This window comes from Alexandromys fortis, unplaced genomic scaffold (genome assembly GCF_014885135.2).
Source record: "Alexandromys fortis isolate MF-2015 unplaced genomic scaffold, M_Fortis_MF-2015_v1.1 scaffold_92, whole genome shotgun sequence".
Lineage (NCBI taxonomy): Eukaryota > Metazoa > Chordata > Mammalia > Rodentia > Cricetidae > Alexandromys > Alexandromys fortis.
In genome coordinates, this window is record NW_026067972.1 from 6,219,527 (window position 1) to 6,247,404 (window position 27,878).

Consider the following 27,878-nt stretch of genomic DNA (forward strand, 5'->3'; position numbering starts at 1 on the left):
CTCATATCACTGACCTGTTTAGTATGATGTATTATAACACACAGTATGAAAACGCCGTTCCCAAGAGAAGCTGGGATTTTGACAGCAGCACATCTACCTTGTCTCGTGTCATTGGAGGTAAGCACCTGAAATCCATGCTACTGTTCTCTTTTCTGTTTAAAACAGTTTTATTTTATCTATGGTATTTTTTTAAATAGCCCACCTATGCAGACCTTGAACTTGCTGTGTAGTTAAGGATGTTAAGGGTGATCGTACACTCCCAATTCTTTAGTCTCTATGTCTCTATTTCTTTCCCCTTCTTCTCCCTTTTTGTATTTTATTTATTTATTTATTTATTTATTTATTTATTTATTTATTTATTTATTGGTACAGGGTTTCTCTGTAGCTATGGAGCCTGTCCTGGAACTAGCTTTTGTAGACCAGCCTGACCTTGAACTCACAGAGATCCACCTGTCTCTGCCTCCTGAGTGCTGAAAGGAGTGTGCCACCACTGCCCGACTGTTTCTTCTTTTTAAAAACATTTGCAGTGCTAGTGATTTGACCTAGGGCCTGTACACACAATGTAGGTGACCCATCACTGAGCCACACGGCTTAAGCGTCGTGCGGTCTCACTTCACTGTACCCCGATTCTATCTGGGGCAGTCTCTACTGCGGAAAAATCGATCTCTAGCCCCAGCCTGTGACCAGCAGTTCAAGGTTACCCTCAGCTACACAGAGTGAGGTTAGTCTAGGCTACAGGAGACGGTCTTCAGTCTCCCCGCCCCCTGAGGAAAAACACCCTTGTTTTAATCCTCAGCTTTGAATTCTAACCTTTCCAGTTCTCAATGTCATACTTTTTCCTAAACCCTTTCTGTTGTGATTTAGAAAAAGCAGCACGCGAGAGAAAGACACCGTGTGTCAGAGCTCAGATAGAGGGGTTTTTATGGGGGGGGTGAGTGGGAAAAGGGGGAGAGGGGGACCGGCCTCTGGAGACAGGAGCGGCAGGAGAGAAGAGAAAGATTGAGAGTCAGACAGACAGAGACAGAGAAAAAGGGAGAGATGGGAGGTGGGCAGGGCCCTTTCAAAGGGGAACACAGTGAATGCGCACAAGAGGGGCTCTTAGTGGCTGCAGCTGAGGACATACACTGACAGCAAGGGCAGGCCAGTGCAGGTGCCTGAACGCTAATATCCTCCCTTTTTATTTATTATAAAAAGGTGAGGAGTTGGCCAGGTGGTGATGGCGCACACCTTTAATCCCAGCACTCAGGAGGCAGAGGCAGGCTGATCTTTGTGAGTTCGAGGCCAGCCTGGTCTACAGAGTGAGTGCCAGGACAGGCTCCAAAGCTACAGAGAAACCTTGTCTTGAAAAAANCTTTGTGAGTTCGAGGCCAGCCTGGTCTACAGAGTGAGTGCCAGGACAGGCTCCAAAGCTACAGAGAAACCTTGTCTTGAAAAAAAAAAAAATTAAAATAAATAAAAAAAGGTGAGGGGTGAGGAGTTAAAAATGGGCAGCAGGTGAGGCAGGGATGAGGCCCCATATTCTCAAGACGACCTACATCCTGCTGACCTGGAGGCATTGTTCATCTTTGGGGGACCTGGGAAGCTGGGGTGCTGGCCACGTCCTGGAGTATCTGGCTGTTTCACTTCACCAATCGTCTCGGTTGAACTGTCACACGTCACTTGGACCTGGCAAGATGCTGTTTGAGATGGATCCAGGTCGATTCCCTAGGGCTTAAAGCGCCCGATCCTTTCCCATCACCACAGCCTCACCTGGACGTGTCTGATGGTCTTGTGCCTCCAGCTCTGTGGCTAACAGCTGGTAGTCCTGCAACACTAGCTGATCAGGAATGGTCTCCAAAAATCATCCCAATGGGAGCAAGGAGGTGAATAACACAGTTCCCATGGGTGAGGCAGAGAAGACCCAAGGGTCTGCAATTCCTGGTGGGCCATGAATTCAGAGAGGGTCACAGGCAAGGCTGTCCAGTGGGTGGTCAGGCAAAGGGCAGGGACCAAGGGCTCTGAGCCCGAAAGAACCATGGTTACCTGGTACCAGGGCTTAATGAGGTCAAAAAGTGAAAAAGCACACGAGAGATGAGTCCTCGCTCAGGAAATAGCCAGAGGTGGGGAGAAGGGAGAGGCTCACCAATTGTGTGGTTTTGAATGGAGGGACCCAGAGATCCAGAGAAGCGAGACTGTCCTATGTAAACTGGGTTCCAGGATCCTGGTGTACCTCAGACCGCCTGTGGGCAGGAGGAAATGCCAGAAGAACCTTTCCTGGTTAGGGAACCAATATTGTAATTTAGAAAAAGTGGCATACAAGATCAAAAACACTGATAACAACTTATGCTGGAGAGGTTGTGGGGTAAAGGGAACACTCCTGCATTGCTGGTGGGAGTGTAAGCTGGTACAGCCCCTTTGGATGTCAGTATGGCGATTTCTCAGAAAATTAGGAAACAACCTTCTTCAAGATCCAACAATACCAATTTTGGGTATATATCCCAAGGATGCTCAATCATACCACAAGGACATGTGCTCAACTATGTTCATAGCAGCATTGTTTGTCATAGCCAGAACCTGGAAACAACCTAAGTGCCCCTCGACTGAAGAATGGATAAGGAAAATGTGGTACATTTACACAATGGAGTACTACACAGCACAAAAAAATAATAACATCTTGAAATTTGCAGGCAAATGGATGGAGCTAGAAAACATCATATTGAGTGAGGTAACCCAGACACAGAAAGACAATTATCACATGTTCTCACTCATAAGTGGTTTTTAAACATAAAGCAAAGAAAACCAGCCTACAAATCACAATCCCAGAGAACCTAGACAACAATGAGGACTCTAAGAGAGACTTACATAGATCTAATCTACATGGGAAGTAGAAACAGACAAGATCTCCTGAGTAAATTGGGAGCATGGGGACCTTGGGGGAGGATTGAAGAGTAGGGGAGAGGATGGGAGGGGAGCAGAGAAAACTGTAGAGCTCAATAAAATCAATAAAAAAATATTGAGTGATAGATGCTAGATAACAAATAAAACTGAATTCATCAAGTAAAAAAACCAGTTATCTTCATATAATAAATACTGACCATGTTCCCCCCTTTCTCATTCTTCCTAATTCCTTCATGCTTCTCCTAATACAGATCCACACTCTTTCTGTCTCTCCATAGAACAGACACCTAATGATAGTCAAATAAAATTATAGACAAATAAAAAAAAAGAAGAAAAAGTGGCACAGAAGAGAAAGACACCATGTGACAGAGCTCAGGTGGAGGGAAAGTGAATGGGAAGAGGGGGAGAGGGGAGACTGGCCTCTGGAGTGCCAGAAGACAGAAAAGAGAGACAGAGTCAGAGAGAAAGAGGGAGAGATGGGAGGTGGGCAGGGCCCTTTTAAAGGGGAACACAGTGAATGTGCACAGGAGATGCTCTTAGTGGCTGCAGCTGAGGGCATATACCCCAAGGTCAGGCCAGTGCAGATGCCCGAATACTAGCACTAACATCTGGGATTGTCCTTGACTCTCCTTCCCATTTTTATCAAGTATTATGGGTTGCTGTTTAGTTAGCAGCTTAGCAGGAAACAGAACTCCGTATGTACACACGTCTGCTTGCTACTCTATGAAGCAGTAACATCCACGTTCCTGTGGTACAGCCAAGGAAACTGAGGAGTACAGAATGTGCCCAAGGTCCGTAGCAAGTGAAGCCAAAACCTGAGGCAGCTACTTGTTCTGAGACAGGGTCCTGTTATGCAACCTCCTGCCTCAGCCTCCCAAGTGCTAGCATTAGAGGAATGTACCACCATGGTTGGCTTTGAGCCTGTTTAGATTTAAAGGTTTTTAGGTCATGATGCTTTGGGCTCTAAGTGAGAGAAAGTGGCCTTAACAATGGAATAGAAAGCTGATCAGGTCAGCTGCCCCATGCTTACCTTTGGGACATGGCCCTTCTGCCCTATCTGTCCATCCCAGATGCATTGAGGCTTTGCCCCCAGTAAGCTTTCCCAAGGATTCAAGATGCCTGCCGAAGTGTTCCAACATCACACCAAAGATGGCCTAGAAGCAGGAAACCACCTCATTTCCTCTCTTTCTGAGGAGCTGAGACTTCCCCCAGCCCCAGGACCCTTCCCAGCGGCAGCAGAGCCTCTCGGTCTTGTCCCGAGGGCCAGCAGCTCAGCTTTAGAGCCTAGGCCATCTTTTAAAAGCAAAGTTGACTTGTCTGCTGGTCTTCTCCTCATATGAGTCTCCTTCCCCGAACCCCTTGAGTAGGAACACCCCTCCATCACATCTGCTGGGTCCCCACTCGATGACCTTCCTTGTTGGAAGCTGAGGTGTCATGAGCCTGTGAGAGGAAAATCAGTCTTCTCCCCCCCCTCTTTTTTTTTTAAAACAGTCCTGGGTTTCCTGGAACTCGCTTTGTAGACCAGGGTGGCCTTTTTTTTTTTTTTTTTTTTTTTTTTTAAATACTTTTATGGTCTATTTAACTTTATTTTATATTGGTGTGAAGGTGTCAGATCCCCTGCAACTGGATCTTCAGACAGTTGTGAGCTGCCATGTGGGTGCTGGGAACTGAACCCAGGTCCTCTGGAAGAGCAGTCAGTGCTCTTAGCCACTGAGCCATCTCTCCAGCCCCCCCTCCCCCGACCAGGGTGGCTTTGAACTTACAGAGATCCACCTGCCTCTGCCCTGAATGCTACTGCCACCGAAAAGTCAGCCATCTTCACTCATCTCTCTGAGGTCACTGCCCTAGAGCCTCAGTAAGCTCAGGTATTTTAGCCTTCACACTGGAGTCTGGAGAATTTGGGACCAAAGGAAGTTAAGGTCCCTGCTCCATGAGGCTGGGGCCTTCAGGACAGGAGTCGAAGCCTGCCTGGCCTCATGCCCCAGATCTTGCCCCTACTCCACAATTCTGGCTTCATACTTTCCTGACTTAAAAGGTGTCTGTGTCCTGAGACACACATGAGCGGTAGACGCCTTGCCTAGCACGCGCACGGCCTGGGATTTCCAGTCTTGCACTGGAAAAATAAACACCTGTATATGTTGATTTGGGCTTCAGAGTGGACGGGGTAAACAGTGCCACCTGCAGCTGTGAGAGGGGACAGTGACTCAGTCGAACCCAGAGGCCTGTGGAACTCCATTCGTTCTCCTTGAAGCCTCTCTACACAAACTCCAGCTCTTTCCACAAGCCTCCTGGGACACCAGACACCTCTCTTCAGCCAGGGAGAGCCTTAAGCAGGAAGTCTTCGGACACAGAGCCAAATGGTCCCTCTCATCCCCTCACCTCCCACCTAGCAGCTTTCTTGGGGTGTAGTGAAGCAGGTGTACCCCTCAGTTTCTGTCTTGCCTCACGTGACAGGATGGCATTAGTCCCGGGGCAGACCAAGAAGTCTGCTCCTCTCTGGCTCTGCTGGCTTTGCCCAGGCAGTCTCCACACCAGTACCTCCCTTCTCCACCTTCAGCCCCACCCCTTCCTCTGGTTCCATAGCCCTGGACACAGTACACACGGCCCAGAGTCCCCTCCTGGAAGGGAAATAAAAGGAACTGTTCGGGTTCCCATGGCTGTGGTCAACACCGACATCCCAGGACTCAGCCCTCGGAATCCTCACTATATTCCAGGGTAAGCCTTCTTCCCACAGCGCTCTTCTGCCTGCTTTGGGGAACAGGGGTTTGGGGATGGGAGTTGGTTCACTTAGACCCTGGGTCAAGCTGACATCTTGGTTTGAGAATGGGGGTACCTGTGGTGTTGTATGGAAAGGGGAAATGGGGCACGGAATAGCTGGGTCTAACCAAAGTTTGTGTTGTCTTCTCCACGGAAACAGGGTAGAAGCAGGGCGGGAGGATTGCAAACCCAGGCAGGGGGCCTGGAAACGCGCGGGGGGGGGGGCAGTAGCAGCTTTAGTGGTTTAATTCTTACCTAGCATGCACAAGGCTCTAGGTTCAGTCTCCAGTAGGGAAAACAAAGAAACGAAGGAAAACGACCTATAGACTAAAGCTGGGGGTGAGGGGTGGTTGGTACCTGCCTGATCCCAGCAGGGGGTGGGGCGCAGAAGGAACAAAAGGAGTTTGGTCAGCCTGGGCCACAGAGACCCTGTCTAGAAACACACAGAGAGGGAACAAACACTTGCTCCAAGTACAGAACAAGAGCAGGGTTTGTGCCTGTGTCAGGATGACAGTGACAGTCGTGGAGCTAAGGGGCCGGTCCTGTGCTTCAGGTACACAGGACACTGCCCACTGCTTCGGTACAGCATGGGCCAGACCTACGGGCAGGTGACCGGTCAGCTCCTTCGAGGTCCTCCTGGCCTAGCCTGGCCTCCTGCTCACCGCAAGCTTCTGCCTCCCATCCAGTCTCCCAGATCTCCTGGGGTTTCCAGGGGGAGGCTACCTCCCAGGCGCGGGCATGAAAGGCTCAGCTACAGCATAGTCCCTGGGTATACAGGTCTGTATGGCGGCCTGAACGGGGTCCCCTCCCCACAGGGTGTGTCCTGAACACACACACACCATTCTCTCTGCTAGGTTTTATACCGCAGGCACAGTTCATGTTTGCCAAGAACTGCAACCAGGTTTGGGCTGAAGCTATGAATAACTTTACGCAAAGGCAGGGGCAGCAGGAGAGTCATGAGCCGTCAGAGGAGGCCGGGGGAGGAAAAGAGGCCGAGAAAGACCAAGAGGCAGAGGAGCCCGAGCTGAAGCAGGAGGTGGCCCAAGTGAGCTGGGGAAGGCTAGTGATGGGAGCAGGAGCCTGGGGGCACCATGGGGGCTGTAGATACTGGACATGGGGATTGGCTGCCAGCTCTGTCTCCTGGGAGCCTGAACTTACAATCCTATTTTTCTTTCATTAACATCTCTCGTTAGACATCCCCGTACTCCATGGATGACACAGATCCCCAGAAATTCTTCATGTCAGGTGAGTGGACGTGGGTAACGACCAAAGGCATGGGGAGATCCCCAGGATGTCTTGACTCAGCATCTCCCCCTACCCCCAGGCTTCACTGGCTACGTGCCCCGTGCCCGCTTCCTCTTTGGCTCCAGCTTTCCCGTGCTCACCAACCAGGCACTGCAGGAATTTGGGCAGAAGTGCTCAAAGGGCAGAGTGCAGAAGGATCCCAAACCTCTTTCTCCACTCCCCAGGCCCAACTTCCAGAACCTGGGTCTCCTTCCTCACTATGGAGGCTATGTGCCAGGTGAGAGGCTTTGGGAACTCGGATGCGCGTGGAGGTGGGGGTGGGGTGGAGATAAGGAGGATGTCAGGTTCTGTGATTTAACTTTAGAGAGGAAACCGAGGTACTCAGAGAGAGTTGAAAGCAGATTTCAGAGGGCGGTTTTGGAGTCCACACAGCTGGCTGGGAATTAGATGGAATTTTCATGCCTCTGCCTACATATGACAGACTCTCTTGGCCACACAGGGTATAAGTTCCAGTTTGGTGGGACATTTGGGCACCTCACCCATGATGCTCTGGGCCTCAGCACCACTCAGAAACAACTCCTGGCTTAAGTAACAGGATTTCAAGGTCTCTCTTTTTGTCCTATCCTGGCGATCTTTTTGGAAGGAAGAGAGGCAGGTAGGGGGAGGGGCACAAAGAAAACAGTTTGGAGGCTGAGCACCTTTTTATTAATAGGCATAATAAATAAATAAATAAATACATAAACAGAAGCCTGGGCTCCTCCCCCTATTCTGACGACCAGGCACTGGTCACTGTTTACAGCATGGGGGGCTCGGGCCCCAATACTGTTTATCCATCCTCATTGTCACTCGGCCTAGTAAACCCACAACGGCCTCTGGGCCACCTCCCTCCGGAGACTTGTCTACACCCATGGAAGTATTGGCCCAGATGGGCCAGGAAAGATCTTGGCAGCCCAGCACTGTGTCCTCCCCTCCTCTCCTGGGTGGAGGTCTGGACAGAGTCGCCGGGACGTTGAGGAGGAGTAATTAATACTGAGCACGGGGAGCAGGTGCCAGCACAGGGGTACATGGCCCCCGGCTCTCAGTCTACTTTTTGCAGCCAAGCCTAAGGGCTTGGGAAGAACTCTCGGACTCTGAGTCTTGGGGATATCAGGGTCCCTGAGGCCACCAGCATGCATAAGGCCTCAGTTCTGGCTGCTTCCAGGTGGTGAACTTGGAGTTGGAGTCAATGTCACATAGGCCAGAGGTACCAAGCCCGTGTCAGGGCCCCGGCTGCAATGCAGCCAGTCTCCTCCGGCTGGTCCCAGCACCCGCAGGACATCGCCTTTGTGGAAGCTCAGTTGTCCAGGGCCTGTGGCCAGATGGTGGCACAGCGCCTGCACCTCACTGGAGAAACAACGAACGGAGGTCAGAGAAGGCCTCTGAGAAGCCGGTCAAGCTCCCCAATACTTCATTCCCCTGGGCGTACCAAGGAGGTTTGGAGGGCAGGGCTGGAGAGTGTGACTCTTGCAGGTTCTCCCTGGGCTCCGGCTCCCGACGGGACCCCATTGTCTGTGCTACCAGCTGGAACACAGACCTGTCCAGGCTCAGCCAGTCTGAAGGCAGCCTAAGGGGGAAGAGACAGATTCGGGTTTTGCCTGTGTCCAGATTTAGACCAGGCTTGCCACACCACAGTCTATGCCAACGGCTCTCACCTGTTTGCAGGCCGGGCTTCCCGCTGAGCTTTCCGAGACCCAAAGAGGTGTCCCCATTTGATGCCGCCTGAGGAAGACTCCGCGGTCGCGTCTTCATTTTCTGTTGGTGGCGCAACAGGCCCTTCCCTCTCTCGACTCCGCCTCAGCTCAGCTAGCACGGAGTCAGGGGGGCTCCCCATCCAGAAAGGCCAGCCCCTTTCTTGGCCCAGGGCCTCTTCGGGGGCAGGACAGGCCTCAGCCCCCTCTACTACACCTTCCCGTGGCGGTGGAGCCTGAGAAGGCCCTCCACTGCCTACCCCTTTCTTTTTCTCACTGCCAGCGCTGCTACTGCGAGGGAACCGAGAGCCCTCGGTAGCACCATCGATGTACACCTGGGAGCTCTGCATGAGCTGGTACCACCAGCCCGCCTGACCCCCTCGGGTCCACCTGGCGTGCTCGGAGCTCCCCCCGGCCACAGCCGCCTCTTCCGTGTCTTCCTCATCCTCTTCTCCACCTTCTGAGGCGCCCACACCCTTCACCCGCTCCCCAGGGCCCTCCTGGCCTCGGGTCCGGGCCAGCTGCAGTGTCGAGTGTGCAGAGAGCAGCAGGTCCTGGGACACGCGCAGCAGCTCCTTGTGCTGCCGCTGCTGCTGCCCGCTCTGCAGCAGCCGGTGCTGGAACAGCACGTCAAGGCTGAAGGGCAGCAGGGCTAACGGCTGGAGCAGCAGCAGCAGCTCCTCGAAGAGGCCAGGGCACACTGTGTGAGCGGCACGCAGGAAGCCCCAGGGCTGGTAATGGGTCTGGATGATATCTAGGGAAAGAGAGGGTGACGGATTCACGCACAGAAGTGGGACCGGGTCTGAGAGGGACGTGACAAGCTCTGCATGCTTCTGCACAGGCTGCACTCCGCTTCGGTTCACATGAAGCCAGCTGCAGCGTGCAGCTGAAGTGGCAGCTCTGAGGTCAGAGAGAAATGCTGGGGCTCGGGGCCACCCTAGCTGTTAGACCGCTTAAGTCTGCTGGGGCCTCCATGGCTCTGAGTCAAGGAGAAGCCCCAGACTCTGAGAATGAAAGTGTGGGTGGGCCTACCCTCCCATCCTCTCCCCTCCCCCTCTAGCTGGTGAGCCAGAGCAGGCTGTGGCTTTACCTTCATGGTTGTACAGGTGATTAAACCAGAACTCCAGGGACCGGATGCTGGAGAGGGAGAGGGGAAAGGGTTAAGTCTCACGTGAACACAGTCAGACAACGCAAGAGGTCAGATACAGGGAGGAAATACAGATGAACATTTATGGCCGGCTGCTGCCGGTTCACCTGGTAATGTGATTCTGGAAAGTCACTGAGGGTTGGGGAGTGGGGCGGACATGGAATTCGCAAGTCAGTCGTTTCTTCTTGGAATGGGGCAGCAGACATAAGTCAGAGTGACTGCTGAGTGAGGACAGGCTGCTCTGGGCCAAAGGTAGAGACCGGGCTGATACGTGGGACATGCTACTCTATGGCACGCTCTGAGGCAGGATTTAGAAGCAGAGCTGGGATTGAGAGGATAACAGTTTGCACGACCCTGAACACTGAGAAACCAGCTAGTTTCTAAAGAGGCCAGGCCACGGGCCTGTGGGTGCACAGAGGAAGAAAGTGGGGCCTGCTGAGAGGCTGCAGTGAGGTGGGGTAAAGGCATGCTGAGGCCTTGCATGAACACTGCCTCATTCCCGGCAGCCGGCCCTTTAGAGGATGCAGAGCTGTGTGGTGCTGGCTGCTTAGACCCTGTGTCCTACACACTTACTTGAGCAGGCCGAGGATGAAGGCGTTGAAGCGCATAGTGTGGCTGGTAAGTTCTGGGAACTGGCTGACTTTGTTGTAGAGACCATGCAGGACCTTGGTGGATGGGCCTGGGAAAGAGACAGGGTTGGAGATCCATTTCTAGTCTCTGGAGCTCCGAATTCAGCCTGGAGCCCAGAGTCGCAGTCCGGCCCCTACCTAGCTGAGTGGAAGCCTCCACCACACTCCAAGGCGTGTTCTTACGCTGTCCAATGATCACATCTAGCACGAAGGCCTTGAGCCCGTCCTCCAGCACGGCTTGGACCGCAGGGCACAGGTACTTCAGAACCAGGTGGCCCACATTGGGGCTCACAGAGCTGTTCCCCAGCTTTGCCTGCAGATCACAGGGCAACATGAGAAGCCTGACCTGGTTCTCACTTAGCCAGCCCCCCAGTTCCCTCTGGCCAGCTCCATCCCTGGGTACAAACAGCCGAGTGTGCAGGGCACAGCCCAGCTCTTCAGAGCTCCAGCCTACCTTGACCCCAGGATCCCGGCTTGTGCCAAAATGGGCCACGATCAGGTCCACGGCAGTGTTGACAGCTTTCACCAGCCCTGCAGGGAAGGAGCTGGGGTGACTGTGCTGATCTCAAGACTCTGGCCCAGCCAACGGAGGCTGACCCATCTGTATCCACTGTCTGTGCTCTACCCACAGAGGGCTCTCCCCGCCCTCTCTACCCTTTGTGTCTCACTTGCTACAAGGAGCTGCGGCTTCTCCTTTGCCAGCCCTGCCCTTTGCCCACACTTATGCTTGGTTCCTTCCCCAGCATATCCCTAACGTTGCCCAGAGGTCACTGGTCGCTGCTAACAGCGTGTTCCTGTCCTCATCTTCTCAGGTGGCACCAACGTGTGCACCCAGGTGGCCACACCTTCAGCACTTAGGGACCTTTTTGTTTGTTTGGAGTTTTTGAGGTGGTCTCACTGTGTTATCCGGGCTGGCCTTGAACTCAGATCCACCTGCCCCTGCCTCCCACCACACCAGACTCCTGTGAATTTTGAGAAACTATGGATCAGTCTCTCTCATTGCTGAAGGAAGGGCTGGAGCCGATTCTCAGGTTCCTGACATACGACCCTCGCGCAGTACGCCACACAATCTTCTAACACCCTAACACCCACAGACTCCTTCTGGAGGGTTAGCTAGGGCACCAGGCACAGTGCATAGTGAGAGCAGAACTCCTGGACCAGGCTGGTGTTGATACAAACCTTTCTTCTGAAGTACGTCAATCGAAATGGCCTCCGAGCTGCCATCTGGAGACAGACAAAACTCAGCTGGAGGCTTCTCAGTTAAGGAGAAGGGGTCCTGGAGGTCAGGGCAGGTCAGTGGTAATGGCTTTGCTGCCTGACCTGAAAAGGAAAGAAAAACCTTATCCTGAAGCTCTTCCCGAGAGTTCAGCTGGGTGCCCTCCACCCTCTTGACTGACCCCTTTCCAAGCCCATCCCAGCTTGTCCTGGGATACCAGGGACCGCGGTCACGCACCGTTCAGCCGGTAATTCAGATGGCTGGCAGGGCCAAAAGAACCGGGGAACTCAAAGATGGGGTTCCTGCGGGCCAGCCGAGCTTCCTGTGGCCTTCGATCTAGGCTTCCTGACAAACCGGGTGGTCCTAATGGGTTCTTCCTTCTGTATTCCCGCCACTTGAGGGCTTGAGGGGATAGGTGGTTGGCTGGGGACAGAACAGGCGGGAGGCAAAGTTAGGAGACGGCATTTCATATCCACCCAGGGGCCCATATAAAATGCTAGGGTTGAGAAGATGTGGCGAATACGCCAGACGCTGTGGGTGTGACCCGCGCTGAACACAGAAGAAGCCATTCAAAGGAGTGGGAGGATCGGGCTACAGATGAAGCTCATACCATTGTTGGGCCTGGAGGCCATGCTGCCCTCACCACCTCCTCGAGCCAGGCTCTCTGCCCGGGAAAAGCCAGATCTCCAGGAGCCCAGAGGTGGCAAGCTTCCCATGCCATGAAGCCGGTACTCAGTCAAGGTTGGAATCTTCTGGTCCTCCTTCAGTGGCTGCTGGGAGGAGCCAGGCCGCGCGGGAGGACAAGGGTGGCCCCATGCGGGGAGACTTTCTGCTGCTGTGGCCTGCTCTGGAGGAGGGGAGCAGGATGTAGAGGTGGAGGAGTCAGTGCTGGGCCCAAAGGGGCCGGCACTCCGGACAGGGGAGTAGCTTCCCAGGGGTGACGGCCTTGAGGTCTCCGGCTCAGGCCCAGCTTTTCTGGCACCCCTGCCAGAGGTCTGGGGTGTGAATGGCTGTGGCTCTCCTGAGGGAGCTGGGGCTGGGCCTAGAGTGGTGGAGATAACCAGTGAGGCTGGCTGCTGCTGCTGCGGCTGCGCACGGCTGCAGCCTGAGAGACTGTAGAGCTGGGAGAGGCTGTGGAGGGCACGGGCCTTGGCCAGCTGCTTGGGGAAGTGATGCTGGAACACGAAGGGCTGGATAGGCAGCGTGGTCGGCCTCTGCTCCTTGCTGTAGCGAAGCACTGGTCGGCTCTCAGTGCCGCCCCCTGCAGTAACAGGACGGAGAAGGACTGAGCCAGAGGGACACTGAAACCCACGTAAGAGGAAACACCAATGATATCCGATGGAAACATATATGATACCCGATGGAAAGGTGGGCAAGCCTGGGCTGCTGGACCCACACTGGTGGAGGGGCCACTGCTCCTCCTTGTAAGCCCTTCCCTATGTGTTATGGTCTGGACTGCCTTCTGCCTCTCCACTTTCTGAACTCCGAAGGTCTTAAGGTGTGTCAGAGGCCCAGACCTTTCCTCACACTGAACATGCATGCTCTCCTTTGCAAAGGGAGCTGGATTTCAGACTTTCACGCAGATGCCCAAGCTCCCAGCACTAAGTTCATCTCCTTATCTCAGATCATCTTGCCACGGGCTTTGCTTTCATTTTAAACAAAAACAGCCTCACTAGAAAGACAGTCCCCAAACCATGTCCTGGGAGACACTCGGAACCTACGCCATCCACCTATCAGCTTCTCCATGTCCTGGGAGACACTCGGACCCTACCGTCATCCACCTATCAGCTCTGCCCATTTATCCTGATGCCTCCATTCTCTCGATGGTGGAACCACTCACAGACTGTAAGTCGCAGACTCGCTGTCAAGACGCTGCTGACTTCAAGCTCTCACCTGTCTCCATTCAGTTTGCTCACATGCTCCATTTCTGGGCACACACAGCAGCAAGACACTTAGACTTGCAGCTGAGTCAGCCTGCCTATGACGTTCTGCACCCACATTCCCACTTTACCATGATCCCCTAAGAACCTCAGTGTCCATGTGTACTCTTCCTGCACAGGAATGTGCTCCCCAACCCTGGAGCCCCTTCCAGGTCAGTGTGCCTGAGTTGGTCCAGAGCAACGCAGGGGCCCACAGCAGATGCTGCAGGTATCTGAATGAACACTAGATGGCGCCATAACCCTTACAGGACCTAAAACCCTGGGCGTGGCTCAACCACTATAAGAGGCAGGACTTCACAGATCAAGAATTTTTTCCCCTTTTTTCTTTTTTGAGACAGAATCTCACGTAGTTCAGGCTTATTTGGATCTTGCTTTGTAGCCAAGATTGGCCTTGGCTTTCTGATCCTCCTGTCTCCACCTCCAAGTGCTGGTACTATAGGTATGAGCCACCTGCCACACATAGATCAGGACATTTTAAAATTAGAGACATTAAGTCATCGTCCCAGGTTAAGATCACTCAGCTAGGGAATGGCAAGCCAGACTCTGGCTCTGGGGCTGTGTGCTCCACCACATCACACATGCGTGAACCAGGCTGGGCTTGCCGTGCGTCTTTCTTATTTACATCGATGAGTCATGAGGGATGGGAACACAGCCTCGGAGCAGCGGTTCAGAATCATGCTGAGAGGCCACTGTGCCCTCCTCCTTGCTGTGTTAGCCATACGTCATCCAGCCCTTCCCCACAGCACACTCGCGGCCATCCTGCTGTCCCTTCTACCCGAGATCTCATCCCCATACTTCCCGCCCAGCCCCCAGGCCAAGGAGCCCTCTGACCTGGTCTCATTTCCTCTGTAAAACATGGGAAGTTTCTTTCTCCAAGTGCTTGCGCTGTGACTCTTCACAGCGGCACAGCAAAGTGGGGGCCAAATCCCTATTGGTCATTGTATCTCCAGGGTCCAGGAAATGAACAGTTAAATGAATGAATCTCTACTTCTGATTCAGTCCAGTCTCCTCTGTCTCAAAACACCTTTTATAAACCTAGTTTCTTAAAAAATTAATGTATCTTATCTTCCGTGGTTAGTGCTCAAAGAATAAAGATGAGGTTCTCAGGCATAGCTAAACCATAGATTGGGTTGCTCTCTCCTCAAATTCCCACACTAGCCATTTTGACTCTCCTCTCTCCCCACCAGGGGCTGAATCTAGTCCCTGCTGTACTACTAGGCCAAGGGCTGTCCTGACCTTATCCCCCCCCCCTCTTCCTTCAGCCCCATTTTTAAGTACGGCTTTCTCCATTAAGGGTGACTGGGTCTTCTCAGCTTTATTACAACAACAGCTTTATCAGCACCCATTTAAAGGATATCCAGACTGTCTATCTATCTAGTCCTAGTAAAGTGTATCCGGACTGTCTATCTAGTCCTAGTAAAGCGTATCTGGACTATCTATCTAGTCCTAGTAAAGCATACCTGGACTATCTATCTAGTCCTAGTAAAGCATAACTGGACTATCTATCTAGTCCTAGTAAAGCGTATCTGGACTATCTATCTAGTCCTAGTAAAGCGTATCTGGAAAATCTATCTAGTCCTAGTAAAGCATAACTGGACTATCTATCTAGTCCTAGTAAGGCGTATCTGGACTATCTATCTAGTCCTAGTAAAGCATATCTGGACTGTCTATCTAATCCTAGTAAAGCATATCTGGACTATATACCTAGTCCTACCCTCTAAGGAAACACTGTCCTCTGCAGGGGTATATGAAATTGAAGCTAGCCTGGGCTACACGGGGAGATCCTATTTCCAAAACCAAAATCCTCCCTGCTATTCCCAATATATGGTATGAGGCAGAAAAATAAGATTAATTTAGAAGGGAGATCACCTTGAGGAACGGGTGTTAGTTTTCCCCTGGGACCCAAAACAAGTTCTCTCACTTTCCTATGAGAGGGTCTTAAGAAAATCCTAGGCAGAGATCACGCCACATGTCGTGTTCCTGGGAGAAGCAGCCCTAGTTCTAAGCTTAGCTCCTTCTTAAAATGTCGCCTGCAGAGCTCCAGGGGAAGCCAGTGATCAAGCTTTCAAAGCAGGGGTGGGCTGTCCCTGCAATCCCCTAGCAGGCCTGCCAAGTGACCTTTGTGCAGGGCTTTTCGAAACTGCTGACTCATGGGTCTGCAATCAGTTACTGGCCCAAAATCAACTCAAGGAGACTTTACAAATCAAATTTCACTTTGTCCTCTGCTTTATTAGTTTTGTTCTATCAAGATTTGACAAGCTTCTTTACTAAATGTGGACCCCGCTGCTCAGGTTCTGGGGGGGGGGCATTTCAGCTTCTTCCTGGGTCATCCATGCATTGGATGGACTGTCGGTTCAGATTTTAGGAAGGGTGTGCACAGTCAAGAGAACCTGTGGCATTTCACTGGAGATTATGGGACAACGCACGACTTTGATACAAAGGTCGTACAGGGACTGGGGACAGAGCTCAGTTGGTGAGTGCTTGCCTTGGAAGGCAGGAAGCCCTGGCCAGTCCTGAGAACCGAATAAATCTAGAGGCTCATTCCTATGATCCCAGCAGGAGGTGCAGCAGAATCAGAAACTCAAGGTTTTCCTTGGCCACTAGGCTCGAGGCCAATCCGGGGTGGAGAAGGCCCTGCCTTGCTCCTTCCACCATGATGGCTTCAGGACGGACAACCTGTCAGCCAACACCTTTCTCAACGGAACCACCTAACTGACACAATAAAAATACTTAAATTTAAAAAGTATTAAAATTATTTTTTAGTATAGTAAAAATAATGGCTCTTTCCTACCTCTCTCTTTCTCTCCATCTCTTTTTTCATTTTTCCATTTTTGTTTATGTGGTATGTAGTGTACATGCTTGCACACGTATGAGAATGTGTATGAGTATGTATGTGCACATTTGCACATGTATGAGTGATACTGGGAATCACCCTTGATCACTCATCTACCTTATTCACTGAGGCAGGATGGCTCAATCAAACCCAGAGCTCTTGGATAGTCAGTACTGACAGCTAGCTTGTCCTGGGCGTCTCTCTCTGCTGTCTGGGACCGGGGTTACAGGTGGGCTGCCACACTGCTAGGCATTTGTGGCATCTGCAGTTTTGAGGGTGGGGACTGTGATACCTGGCAGGTGCTTTAATCACTAAGCCACCTCTCCAGACTGCCTTTACTTTGAGACAATGTGGCCCTGACGGGCCTGAAACTCACCGTGTGTAACAAGCTGGCACAAGATCCCTGAGCCTCTGCCTCTGAGTGCTGGGATTAAAGGTGTGTGACCACGCCTGGCTAAAGCATGTATTTTAATAATCACTGTATGCGTGCACAAGTGAGGGAGCAGAGGACAACTGAGGAGTTGGTACTTTCCTTTCACCGCTGTCTGTGTTCCAGGGAGTTCACTGAGGTTGCTGAGCGTGGACTCTTAAGTGCCTATACCTGCCTGGCCATCTCACTGGCCCAATCTTGAACTCCTGACTCTCCCGTCTTCACTTCCTAAATGCTAGGATCGCAGGATGTGCCCATCAAGTCCAGCCGCATCCCCGACTGACCGTTAGGGTTGCTCTGCTTAGCCCATAAATCACACTCTGGTCAGACTCTCTTCCTGTTTACTTGGCAAGTCCACACATTCTTCCTGGACGATCAGTTTTAACTGCCACCCCACCCTCACCTCGCCTTGCCCCGCCCAGGGTCTCACTGTGGACCCCAGCTGGGCTGTCAGTAAGTAGAAGAGCTGACTTAGAACTCGCAGAGGTCCACTACCACTCAAGCCAGCAGTCTCTCCCATCAGGAAGGCGCTTCACACTTCCACCCAAACCACCAAGGATCTTTCTAGAAGTGCAAGTCAAAACGTGCCATTAAGCAAATAGAAAACCAGACCAAGAGTAACAACACAGTCACTGTGATGCTAACCCTTGCGGGGCTCTCCCCATCCTAGTGGTTATGCTAAATCAGCCTACTGCAGTTCCTGGAAAGAATCAGATTCTAAGAAAGTACAAAATCTAACCCTAACCTTTCTTCCAGACCGAGCTTCAATGTAAACCGTTCTGTCCTCCCAATCCACCAGTCTAACTGCACTGCTCCGGGCGACTCAAACCTTACACGGCCACCTTGGTACCTGAGTGGCCGCCTTTTGTTTCTGTCCCTCATTGGAAGCCCTCCAGGTCAGGTTACCTCGCTAACACCCCAGGACAGACCGGGGTATACACAATTACTTGAACCCCCAGGACAGACTGGGGTATAAGCAATTATTTGAAAAGCAATCGATAATGAAGGGACTGGCTTAGGGAGCTGAAAGGTCAGGGCAGCAGTCAGTTCTGAAGTTTCTGTTTTCTTTTTCTTAAAGAGGAGGATCTCACCTGTTGCCCATGCTAGCTGGCCTCAAGCAATTCTCCTGCCTCAGTTTCCAGAGGCACATGCCACGTCAGGCTCTAAGTGCAGGGCCGCCATTAATGATCAAAGAGCTGACTTCACCGCTTTCCACTGCGGTCTCCCTGCAGGACATGTCCCTCAGCTGCCCCAAGCACTGTAAGTCCCTGTGTGTCTAACTGGCTACATGCCTTGCCTGTTAGCAATTCCACTTCTGGTTTAAGGGCCTGTACTTCAGCTTCAGGGTTTCCCAGGGTACCAGACTCCAAGTCCTAGTGACCTGTCTATTTGGTATTCTCTTCTTCCTGTCTCCACCCCCGGGGAACGAGGTCCAGGCTGGTATAGAGTGGATGCATAGCCTGGCGTTCTCCGAGTTCCTTACCGTCAGCTCTAGCTCTTGCATCCCTCTGGGTATGGCTGTTGGCTGGGCTCCCTGGGAGAGCAGGTCCGGGATCCATCAGCTGGGCCAAGGGGCCCTGCCCAGCAGCTCTGAGGCTAGGAAGTGGCATCTCGCTGGACTGGGCGCCCTGACAAAGCTGGGTGGACCAGGGTTCTGGGCCAAGGAGGTCCAGGCTTGGCCCCAAGGGCATAGCTGGCAGACTGTGGCTGCATCGAGTGCCTTCATCAAGTGGGCCCACCCTGTCGTGCTGGGCTTCCTGGATGGGCGAGAAGTCCTGGGAGGAGTCTCCAACGCTCACCCGAAGTGGTGGCGAGCCAGAGCCTGGTGCCGTTTTCTTCCGGCCTTTGGCCAATTCAGCAAAAGAGGTAACCCTCCTGGGTGGGGAAGCAGGCCCTGCTAAGGCTGCAGAGCCCTCACTTAAGCGTACTGGGCAACTTAGCATGCGCTCCAGCGAGCCCAGGCGGACAGTAGGGCTGCGCTCCAGGCTCCGGTCATAGCTTCGAGAGCGCTGCCGGCCGGTGCTTAGGTTGGGGGGTGAAGTATTTGTGTACACTTGCCCTTCGAGTACAGTGGGGCCCATGGCAGTTGCTGCTTCCGTCGAGGAAGCCACTCCTCCTTGTTCCTCGGGCAGGATGTCTGGCTTCTGGAAGAGGTAATACTCAGAGGGCTGGCTGGGGTCTGGTTCTGAGCCAGGGCCTGGTGGAGGACTGATCTTGGTGTGTTCTTCAGAGCAGCTGGTGATGGAAGAGCCAGCAGGGCTTGGGGAGGACTGCGAGGACAGGTCACAGGTGACAAGTTTATAGTAATTCTGTGTGGCCACCACAAGGCGGGCCTGGCTCTGGAAGCAGGCTGTGAGGTCAGCCACAGCCGGGCAGGGCTCACAGTGTGGGCGGTAGGAGTTGCAGTTGGCATCGAGCTCGGGGGACGAGGCGTGAGGACAACCACAGCCCTCCTCCCTGTCCCCGGTCTCGGGGTGGTGGGACTCACACGACATTTTCGACTCAGCTGGGGAGGGCTGCAGGTCCAGGTAAAAGGCTCCAGGGTCGGACTGGCTGCAGAAGGAAGAGTCGCTGCAGGACTGAGGGACAGAGTTGAGGGTGGCACGGGAGCTGCCGTGCGTCTTGTTGTAGAGGGCGCTGAAGGTGACTAGCACACCGTCTGAACTGTTGCAGGACGAGTCACTGACGTAGCCCATGGACTGGTCGGCGGCCTCAGACTGACTGGACGCGCTGCTGCAGCGGCAGTGCTGAGCCCCCGAGCCCGGGCGCCCAGGGTTTCTCGGGGATTCGTCTGAACTGAGCTTCCACTCTTGTTCAAAGGAAAAGGCAGAGGTATCACTGGCTCCCTCTCCGCTGCCACTCCCACCGGGTCCCCCACACTCGTCCAGCTCCATGGTCTCAGAGTCCGGCTCTGGCTGGAAGCAGGGGCTGGTGCTGACCTGCTGGGTCCCCAAGGCTGCTGCTGGCTCCCGTTCCTGCCCCTCCACCACGCCAGGCCGACTGCGTGTTGCGCCCCACGGCCTGCGCAGGCCAGGGCCCGATGATGGCAGCTGGAAAGAAGACAGATGGAAGGTGGGCTGGCTGGCGCTGTGCAGGTGGAAGGACTGCTGGGTGGCATTCTCTCCAGGGTTGTCGTCACACAGGTCACCAAGTCCTGTTTCACCCACACCTTCCTGCACCAAGAAGGGATTGTGTCGTTTGGAAGCTCCAGGGCCGCGGCCATCCCGACCCCTACTTTTGATGCTGTCTGAAGACCGTGTAGATGCCCCCGGGGCAGAGTGCAGACTGTTGTACAGCAGGGAGTCAGCTTGTCCCAGGCCCAGCTCCGGCTGGGGTCTTGTGCTCCCGCTGCCTCCGCTTGCCACCCCGCAGCCCTGCCTGTCTGGGACTTGACAGTGCACTAAAGGGATATGGTGGACGATGAGGGTCTCTCCAGTCAGCTTTGGGGGGCTATCCATTCTGGAAAGTTCCAACAAGGGCATCAACAGCACCAGATACTGCCTTGGGAGCCCAGTGGGGCAGAAAACATTTCATCAGGAGAGCTTGGCACCTGGAGAGAGGAAGAGAAAGGGAACCTAACGTCACCTCCCTGGAAATCAGGAACAGGCCTTTCCCCAGATTATTTTCAGATGAACGAGAGTCCAAGAGGAATAAAGGCTCTGGGTTAGGTGGGGTTCTGACAGCCCGGGCCCAGCAACAGAGAGGGCGCTACCACAGACTCTGCCTTGCGCGGGTCCAGGTCCTGGGCCCCTGTCCATTTTAAGGTCACTGTATGTTCAACTGTAACTAAAGGCCAGGCCTCTTTTAATGACACATATGAAGGTATGGGGAACTCAGGGACAACATGTTCCTCCCTCTTTATGAAAAAGTTACCTTTATTTAGTTAGAGAGAGTGTGTGGTTGTGTGTGTGTGCCACAGCATGTGTGTGGAGGTCAGAGGACAACCTGTGGAAGTCTGTTCTCTCCTTCTACCATGTGAACTCAGGGAGTGAACCTGTAGGAAGTGAACCTGTACCAGCTGAGACCTCTCAGGGTTCCCATTCTCTTCTAAGCAGTATATATCGACAAATCACACAGATACACACACACACAGATACACACATACATATAAACACTCACAAATATACACGCATACATGGACATAGATGCACACACAGACATACATAGACATAGACACACACATGCACGTACACACAGACACACGCACACACAGAGACATGATGTGGGATTCCCCTCTGTATACTGTGAATATTTTTTTTACTACCATTGGTTAATAAAAGAAGCTGCTTCAGCCTATAGCAGGGCAGAATATAGCCAGGCTGGAAGAGATCTATATTAAGAGAGTAGGCGGAGTCAGAAGCTGCCAGGAGAAAGATGTGAGCTACCAGCTGGAACCTTTCTAGTAAGCCAAAAGCCTCATGGTAATATATAAAATAATAGAAATGGGTTAAGATGTAAGAGCTAGCTAGAAATATGCTTAAGCTATTGGCCAAACAGTATTGTAATTAATATAGTTTCAGTTTATAGTCGGGCAGTGGTGACACACACCTTTAATCCCAACACCTGGGAGACAGAGGTAGGAGGATCTCTGTGAGTTTGAGACCAGCCTGGTCTACAAGAGCTAGTTCCAGGACAGGTTCAAAACTACAGCGAAACTTTGTCTCCAAAAGCAAAAACAAAACAAATGTCTGTGTATGTGTATATATATAATTTCAGTATGATTATTTTGGGTCTGGGCAGCCCGGAAATGAACAAACAGCATTCAACAGAGACAGGCATGTACACACATTCACATACACATGTGCACACAGGCTCACAGACACACATGCACACACAGAACAGAGACATACATACACATGTAGACACATAGATACACATATGTACACACAGACATAGACACACACATAAGCACACACAGATATTTGCACACAGAGAATATGCATACACATGTAGACACAGACATATGCACAGACATACAGACATGCACACACACAGACATGCACACACAGAGATATGCACACACAGACACAGAAATGCACACACACAGATATACATATACACGCACACACAGATACACACACGGACACATATATGCACACATACAGACATACGTACAGAGATATACACACATGTAGATACACATGCATACACATGGACACACATATGCACACGCAGAGATATACACACTTGTAGACACACACATACACATGGACACATATATGCACACATACAGAAATACGTACACACAGATATACACACATGTAGATACACACGCATACACACGGACACACATATACACAGACATACAGACACGCACAGACACGCACGCACACACAGACATATGCACACCTGCACACAAGATGGAGGGGTGACATGACTGAGAACACCATGCGGGATGTCTGGAGAGTACAAGGCACCGAGAAAAGGACAGCAATGCCTGTACGGCTACAGCACACAAGTTTACACAGAGGAGGAAAACTGGACAGACATCATATGCTCACAGAAATCAGTGGTATTTTACAAGTAATGTATTTTAGAACACACTAAACCAGTGGACCAAAGACTACCAGAGCAGACCCTTTCTCCCCCTCTGACGATGGTGGGCTACACAATCTTCCTGTTCTAATACTGCAATGGAGCTTCATGCACACACACAGGTGGGGGACAGTAGGTGACCTCGCCCTCTTCTACCCCCGCTGCACCAGCCAACCATACTCTTACACCAAACCTGGCAAGCATGGGCCTCATCCAGTCTCCATGCTTGTTTAGGCCAGCGTTTAGAACCTTCAAAGTGCCCCAAATGGCTCTGCTCTTGCAGAGAACCATCACGACTGGGGATCCCCGGGAGTCTCCTCTAGCCAAGTTTTACCTCTGATAAGTTAACATTCCTTCGGTGGTGAGGTCTCTGGTCTCTTGTCCACCCTGTGGAGGAATGACCTCTCAAACTCTGTCCTGAGCTGTCGGATTCAGGCCCCCTCTCTCCTAGACTCCCCATGTCTCATTTCCTCTGATCCGTTCATCTCTCTTCTCTCCCGTTGATTCCTATTCCCCTTTGGTATTCTGGCTCTGAATCCCTTGTTTACTTTCTCTTGCTTAACCATTTAACTGAACCCTTGATGCCACCATTATCTTAAATTTTAGCTAATTTATACCAAAGGGCCAAGCTCTTCATGTGGAATACAGTAAGGGCATAAAGAAAATCAAAGGAAAAATGCCAATGACCAATAACTATATGCATGAGGGACAATTATAGAAAGTTTTAATTAAATATGATTATATATTAAATTATGTATGCTAAATCACATTAAAATGAAGACTTCTAAGAGGAACTCTCCTGTATTGGATTTGTAAGCCCTATTGTGTTGAGTACAATCATCAACATGGATGTGGAAAAGCAAAAACTAGAGAAGGCAAACTAAGTTACAAAATTAAGAGTTATAGAAAAAAATAAGAATAAAAAATCTTTTTTGAGACAGGGTCTCATGTATTACAGGCTGGCCTCCAAATCCATATCTAGCCAAGGATGACCTTGAATTCCTGGTCTTACTGCCTCCACTGACCATGTGCTGGGATTATAAGCAGGTACCACCATGCCCAGTTTCTATGGTGCTAAAGGCCTTTACCCAGGTCTTCATGGATGCTAAGCAAGCATGACCACCTGGGATGCAGTCTCAACTCAAGAGGAAACCTAAAGGTGATGGTTTCTTACTTAACCCAAGATCCTCCTGCTTCAAAGGAAACCACTAAAAAAGTGAGAAGTGAGCCAGGAGGGAGGTCAAGTAGGAAGGTGCCTGCGTTGTGAGCATGGGGACCTGGGGGAGGTCAGGTAGGAAGGAGCTTGCCATGCGAGCTTGGGGACCGAGTCTGAGCCCCAGAATCTGTATTGGAAAGCAAGGCACCCAGCTGTAAAACCACCACTAAAGACAGGAAATGGCTTAGGACTCTCTGTGAGCCAGACTTGCTGATGTGGTAAACCTCACACCACGAAGAGGGCCTGGCTCAGAAAACAAGGTCCTGAGGAATGACCCCTGGGACTGACTTCTGGCCTATGTGTGCTCACTCAGTCACACAAATGTGAAGAGCCAACCCATAGAACGGGAGGAACCCTTTTTAGATCATACTTCTGACAGTGGTTTCTAATAAAAATTTACAAAGAACTCTAACAATTTTTTTTTTATTTTATTTTAAGACAGGGCCTCACTATCTCTGGCTAGCCTTGACTCAAGGTGTCTTTGAACTCACAGAGATCTACCTGCCTTTGCCCACAGAGAACTGGGATTAAAAGTGTGTGCTACCATGGCCAGCACTGAATAGATATATCTCTAAAGAAGACCTATGTGTGGTGAGCAAGATGAAGAGACGGGCAGTCTCATTAGTCATTAGGAAAATAAGAACCCAGTGAGATACCAGTGCACTCCCGCCAGGATGCCCAAACCAAAACACATGGGCAACAAGTATTGATGGCGACATGGAGAACGAGCACCCACCCACTGCCGAGGGCTCAGTAAAATGGCACAGGCCCTTGGGGAAACTGTCAACAGCCCCTCAGAACGTTACATACATTTCCCCACTTCTAGGATTACACTCAAAGGGCAGGAGAGCACACTCACACAGAAGCTGGGAACGTCACAGCTGCGTCGTTCACAGTGACCCAGAGGGTGGCCGGGCTCCAAGACAGCTGATGAATGGAAAAGGAAGATGTAATCTGCCTCCCGTCATTTATAACCCAGCTAAAAATTAGCAACAATGTGGTACGCACACAGTGGACCATCGGGCAACAAGAGGAGCGGAGCACTAGGACATGCTACGTCACAGATGGACCTTTAAAGGTAATACTGCCTCCACTGCCCATGTGCTGGGATTATAAGCAGGTATCCCATGCCCAGTTTATATGGTGCTAAGGCCTTTACCCAGGTCTTCATGGATGCTAAGCAAGCATGACCACCTGGTCAGAGACCAGAACAGGAAACCAACTGATGGAAGGTAGGTTAGGAATCTGTAAGGGCCGGCAGATGGGAAGCAACTGCTTCATGGCAATGGGGGGTCTCTGTGGGGTGGTGAAAGTATATTGCTATCAGACAGTGGTAATGGTTACTCGTTATATAGTGGTGAACATACTGGTGCGGTGGTTTGAAAAAAATGCCCCCCAAAGGGGGTGGCACCATTAGGAGGTGTGGCTTTGTTGGAGGGAGCGTGTTACTGTGGAGGCCGGCTTTGAGGTCTCCTGTATGCTTAAGTCACACCCAGTGTCTCAGTTCACTTCCTGTTGCCTGCAGATCAAGAACTCTTGGCTCCTTCTCCAGCACCATGTCTGTCTGTGCACTGCCATGTGTCCCTCCATGATGATAATGGACTGAATCTCTGAACTGCAAGCCACCCAATTAAATATTTTCCTTTATAAGAGTTGTTGTGGTCATGGTATTGCTTCACAGCAATAAAAACCCCAACTAAGACTGACATGGGATTCCCCTTTGTATGCTGTGATTACCATTGGTTAAATAAAGAAACTGCTTTGAGCCTATAGCAGAGCAGGGCAGAAAAGAGCTAGGTGGGGAAAACTAAATTGAATGCTGGGAGAAAGAAGGCAGAGTTAGAGAGAGGGGTCATGTAACCCTACCATAAGCCACAGCCTCGTGGAGATACACAGATTAATGGAGATGGGTTAATTTAAGATATTAGTTAGCCAGAATATGTTTAAGCTATTGGCCAAACAGTATTGCAAATAATATGGTTTTTGTGTGATTATTTCAGGGCTGAGAAGCTGGGGACAAACAAACAGGCCAGCTCTCTACAACAAATAAGACAACTGGTATATGAATTGTATCTCAATAAGGACACTCCAGGCTAATCAAGGCTACATTGCAAAATCTTGTCTCAAGGGGGCTGAGCAATGCTCAGTGGTTAAGAGCATTGCTTGCTCTTCCAAAGGTCCTGAGTTCAATTCCCGGCCGGCAACGACATGGTGGCTCACAACCATCTGTAATGAGTTCTGGTGCCCTCTTCTGGCCTGCAGACATACACACAGACAGGATATTGTATACATAATAAATAAATATTTAAAAAAAAACCAAAACGCTGACGGTCACTCAGAAAACGACTAAAAAAAAAAAAAAACAAAATCTTATCTCAAAAAAGCAAAATAAAAGACAAAAAACAGTCGGGTGTGGTGGCACATGCCTTTAATCCCAGCACTCGGGAGGCAGAGGCAGGCAGATCTCTGTGAGTTCCAGGCCAGCCTGGTCTACAAGAGCTAGTTCCAGGATAGGCTCCAAAGCTACAGAGAAACCCTGTCTTGAAAAACGAAACCAAACAAAACAAAACCCACAAAAGATTAGGATTCATGTGAAGAGGAGTGAGGAAGAAATGATGCTGCAGAGGAGGGGACTGGGAGGGCTGGAGGGGGTTGGGCATGTTAAGAGAACAAGACAGGGAACGGGGAACAATTGCTTACCGGCATTTTGGGGAATAATGAAGAGGACTTTTTAGGATGTTCTGATATGAGAGACATGACACAGTTTTCTCTTTACTTCTTTCTTCCTATCTCCACATGTATATATATATATATATATATACACAGACACACACATATATACACACACATACACATATATACACACACAACAAATATATATACATAATTATTTGGGGTCATATGTTCATCTGCATGCTATAAGGATAATAAAGATTAAATGTAGGGATAAGTCCCACCCCTTAGGGGGCGGTGTTCGCCTCAGGCTAAAGTTTTCCTATAAATTTGGCGAGCGTGCTCCCAGCGCTGGCTTCTGCTTTCCTGGTCTCCGCGGGAACAGTGGTTCTGTAAGTCTATTCCTCCATTAAAGCTGTCTATATTTTGACAATCTGTCTGCATTCGCTTACGCCGTTACAATTAAATGTTGGGACTACTCTAAAATTCCAATAATGGTCAATTAAAAATTATAAAGCCAGGTGTAGTGTACACTTTTAATCAGGCCCTGCCAGGGCTACAGAGTGAAACCTTGCCCACCCCCAAATGTGTCTGTGTGTGTGAGTGCATGCGTGATTAAAACAGTCCTGTGTTACTAGCTGAGTATGGTGGTGTCCTGTGGTTCCAGCTAGTCAGAAGGCAAAGGAATTTCTCCAACCCAGGATTCGGAGCCAGATTGGGCAATACAGTGAGACCATGGCTCAAGACAATCATAATGTAGAAATATGAGCACTGACTTAAAGGGAAAAATGAAATGTATATACTATGGTGTATACTGTGTGTGTGTGTGTGTGTGTGTGTGTGTGTGTGTGTGTGTAGCTCAGGCTGGCCCTGTCACCACCTCCTGGGAGCTGGGATAAAAGGAGCCCATCACCAAACCTGGCTCCCCTTCAAATTCTCACAGAACACTTTGCTTCGGCTGTGCTGGGGACTAAACCAAGGCCCTAAGGAAGACAGACCAACATCATCACCGACACATACCTGGCTGCACAGAGCACTTTAAACTGGAATATTGCAGCTCACTGGTGGTCACAAAGATTAAAGACAGCAGGGCCATCTTCATTTTAAAAAATAAGGAAGTCCAGTCTAGTGGTACAGATACCTGGCGGGATTTCCAGTTCGAGGCTACCTGGGGTACCACGTGAGTTCAAGGCAGACTGCACAGCACACAGTCTTGCAAAACTCTATTTCAAAATAAAAAGTAAAAAAGAGGGGGAGCAGAGAGATGACTTGGTGGTCAAAAAAATGCTTGTTGTTGTTGCAGAGGGCCCAGGTTCAGTTCCCAGCACCGATGTGGTAGCTCACAACCAACCCAAATTGTAGTCCCAGGGGATCCGACTCTCCTTTGACCTCTGTGGGTACCAGGCACACAGTACACATACATACATACATGCAGGCACAATACTCACACACATAAATACTTTTTTCTTTTTTTTTTAAGTTTTTCAAGACAGGGTTTCTCTGTAGCTTTGGAGCCTGTCCTGGCACTAGCTCTTGTAGACCAGGCTGGCCTCGAACTCACAGAGATCCGCCTGCCTCCAGAGTGCTGGGATTAAAGGTACAGGCCACCAACGCCCAGTAGAAAGTAGAAAGAGAGGCGTGAAGATAACGCTC

General features: G+C 51.0%; 2 protein-coding genes across 7 annotated transcripts in view; one reads left to right on the plus strand and one right to left on the minus strand.

Moving 5' to 3' along the window:
* Nucleotides 1-5,390: 5,390 nt before the first annotated feature.
* Nucleotides 5,391-7,511, plus strand: Cimip2b (ciliary microtubule inner protein 2B). The gene is made up of 6 exons (XM_050155956.1): nt 5,391-5,592; nt 6,188-6,411; nt 6,489-6,679; nt 6,828-6,879; nt 6,959-7,156; nt 7,379-7,511. Exons 1-6 carry the CDS (start codon nt 5,531-5,533, stop codon nt 7,465-7,467), a joined length of 816 nt encoding a protein of 271 aa, XP_050011913.1. The 5' UTR covers nt 5,391-5,530; the 3' UTR covers nt 7,468-7,511.
* A 470-nt stretch (nt 7,512-7,981) lies between these two features.
* Rusc2 (RUN and SH3 domain containing 2) overlaps nt 7,982-27,878 on the minus strand; it is a 47,358-nt gene continuing 27,461 nt past the window's right edge. For 3 of the 6 annotated variants that reach the window (XM_050155951.1, XM_050155954.1, XM_050155950.1), the window contains exons 2-12: nt 18,285-20,351; nt 12,209-12,859; nt 11,836-12,021; nt 11,562-11,702; nt 10,837-10,913; nt 10,521-10,695; nt 10,327-10,432; nt 9,697-9,743; nt 8,571-9,360; nt 8,345-8,482; nt 7,982-8,262 (exon numbers count right to left, since the gene is read on the minus strand). In XM_050155951.1, coding sequence (XP_050011908.1) covers nt 8,061-8,262; nt 8,345-8,482; nt 8,571-9,360; nt 9,697-9,743; nt 10,327-10,432; nt 10,521-10,695; nt 10,837-10,913; nt 11,562-11,702; nt 11,836-12,021; nt 12,209-12,859; nt 18,285-20,283 — 4,512 coding nt within the window. In that variant the 5' untranslated portion in view covers nt 20,284-20,351 and the 3' untranslated portion in view covers nt 7,982-8,060. Of the gene's footprint in view, nt 8,263-8,344; nt 8,483-8,570; nt 9,361-9,696; nt 9,744-10,326; nt 10,433-10,520; nt 10,696-10,836; nt 10,914-11,561; nt 11,703-11,835; nt 12,022-12,208; nt 12,860-18,284; nt 20,352-24,411; nt 24,480-27,878 lie in introns of all 6 variants that reach the window. The other 3 variants (XM_050155953.1, XM_050155952.1, XM_050155955.1) reach the window with 2 other exon arrangements.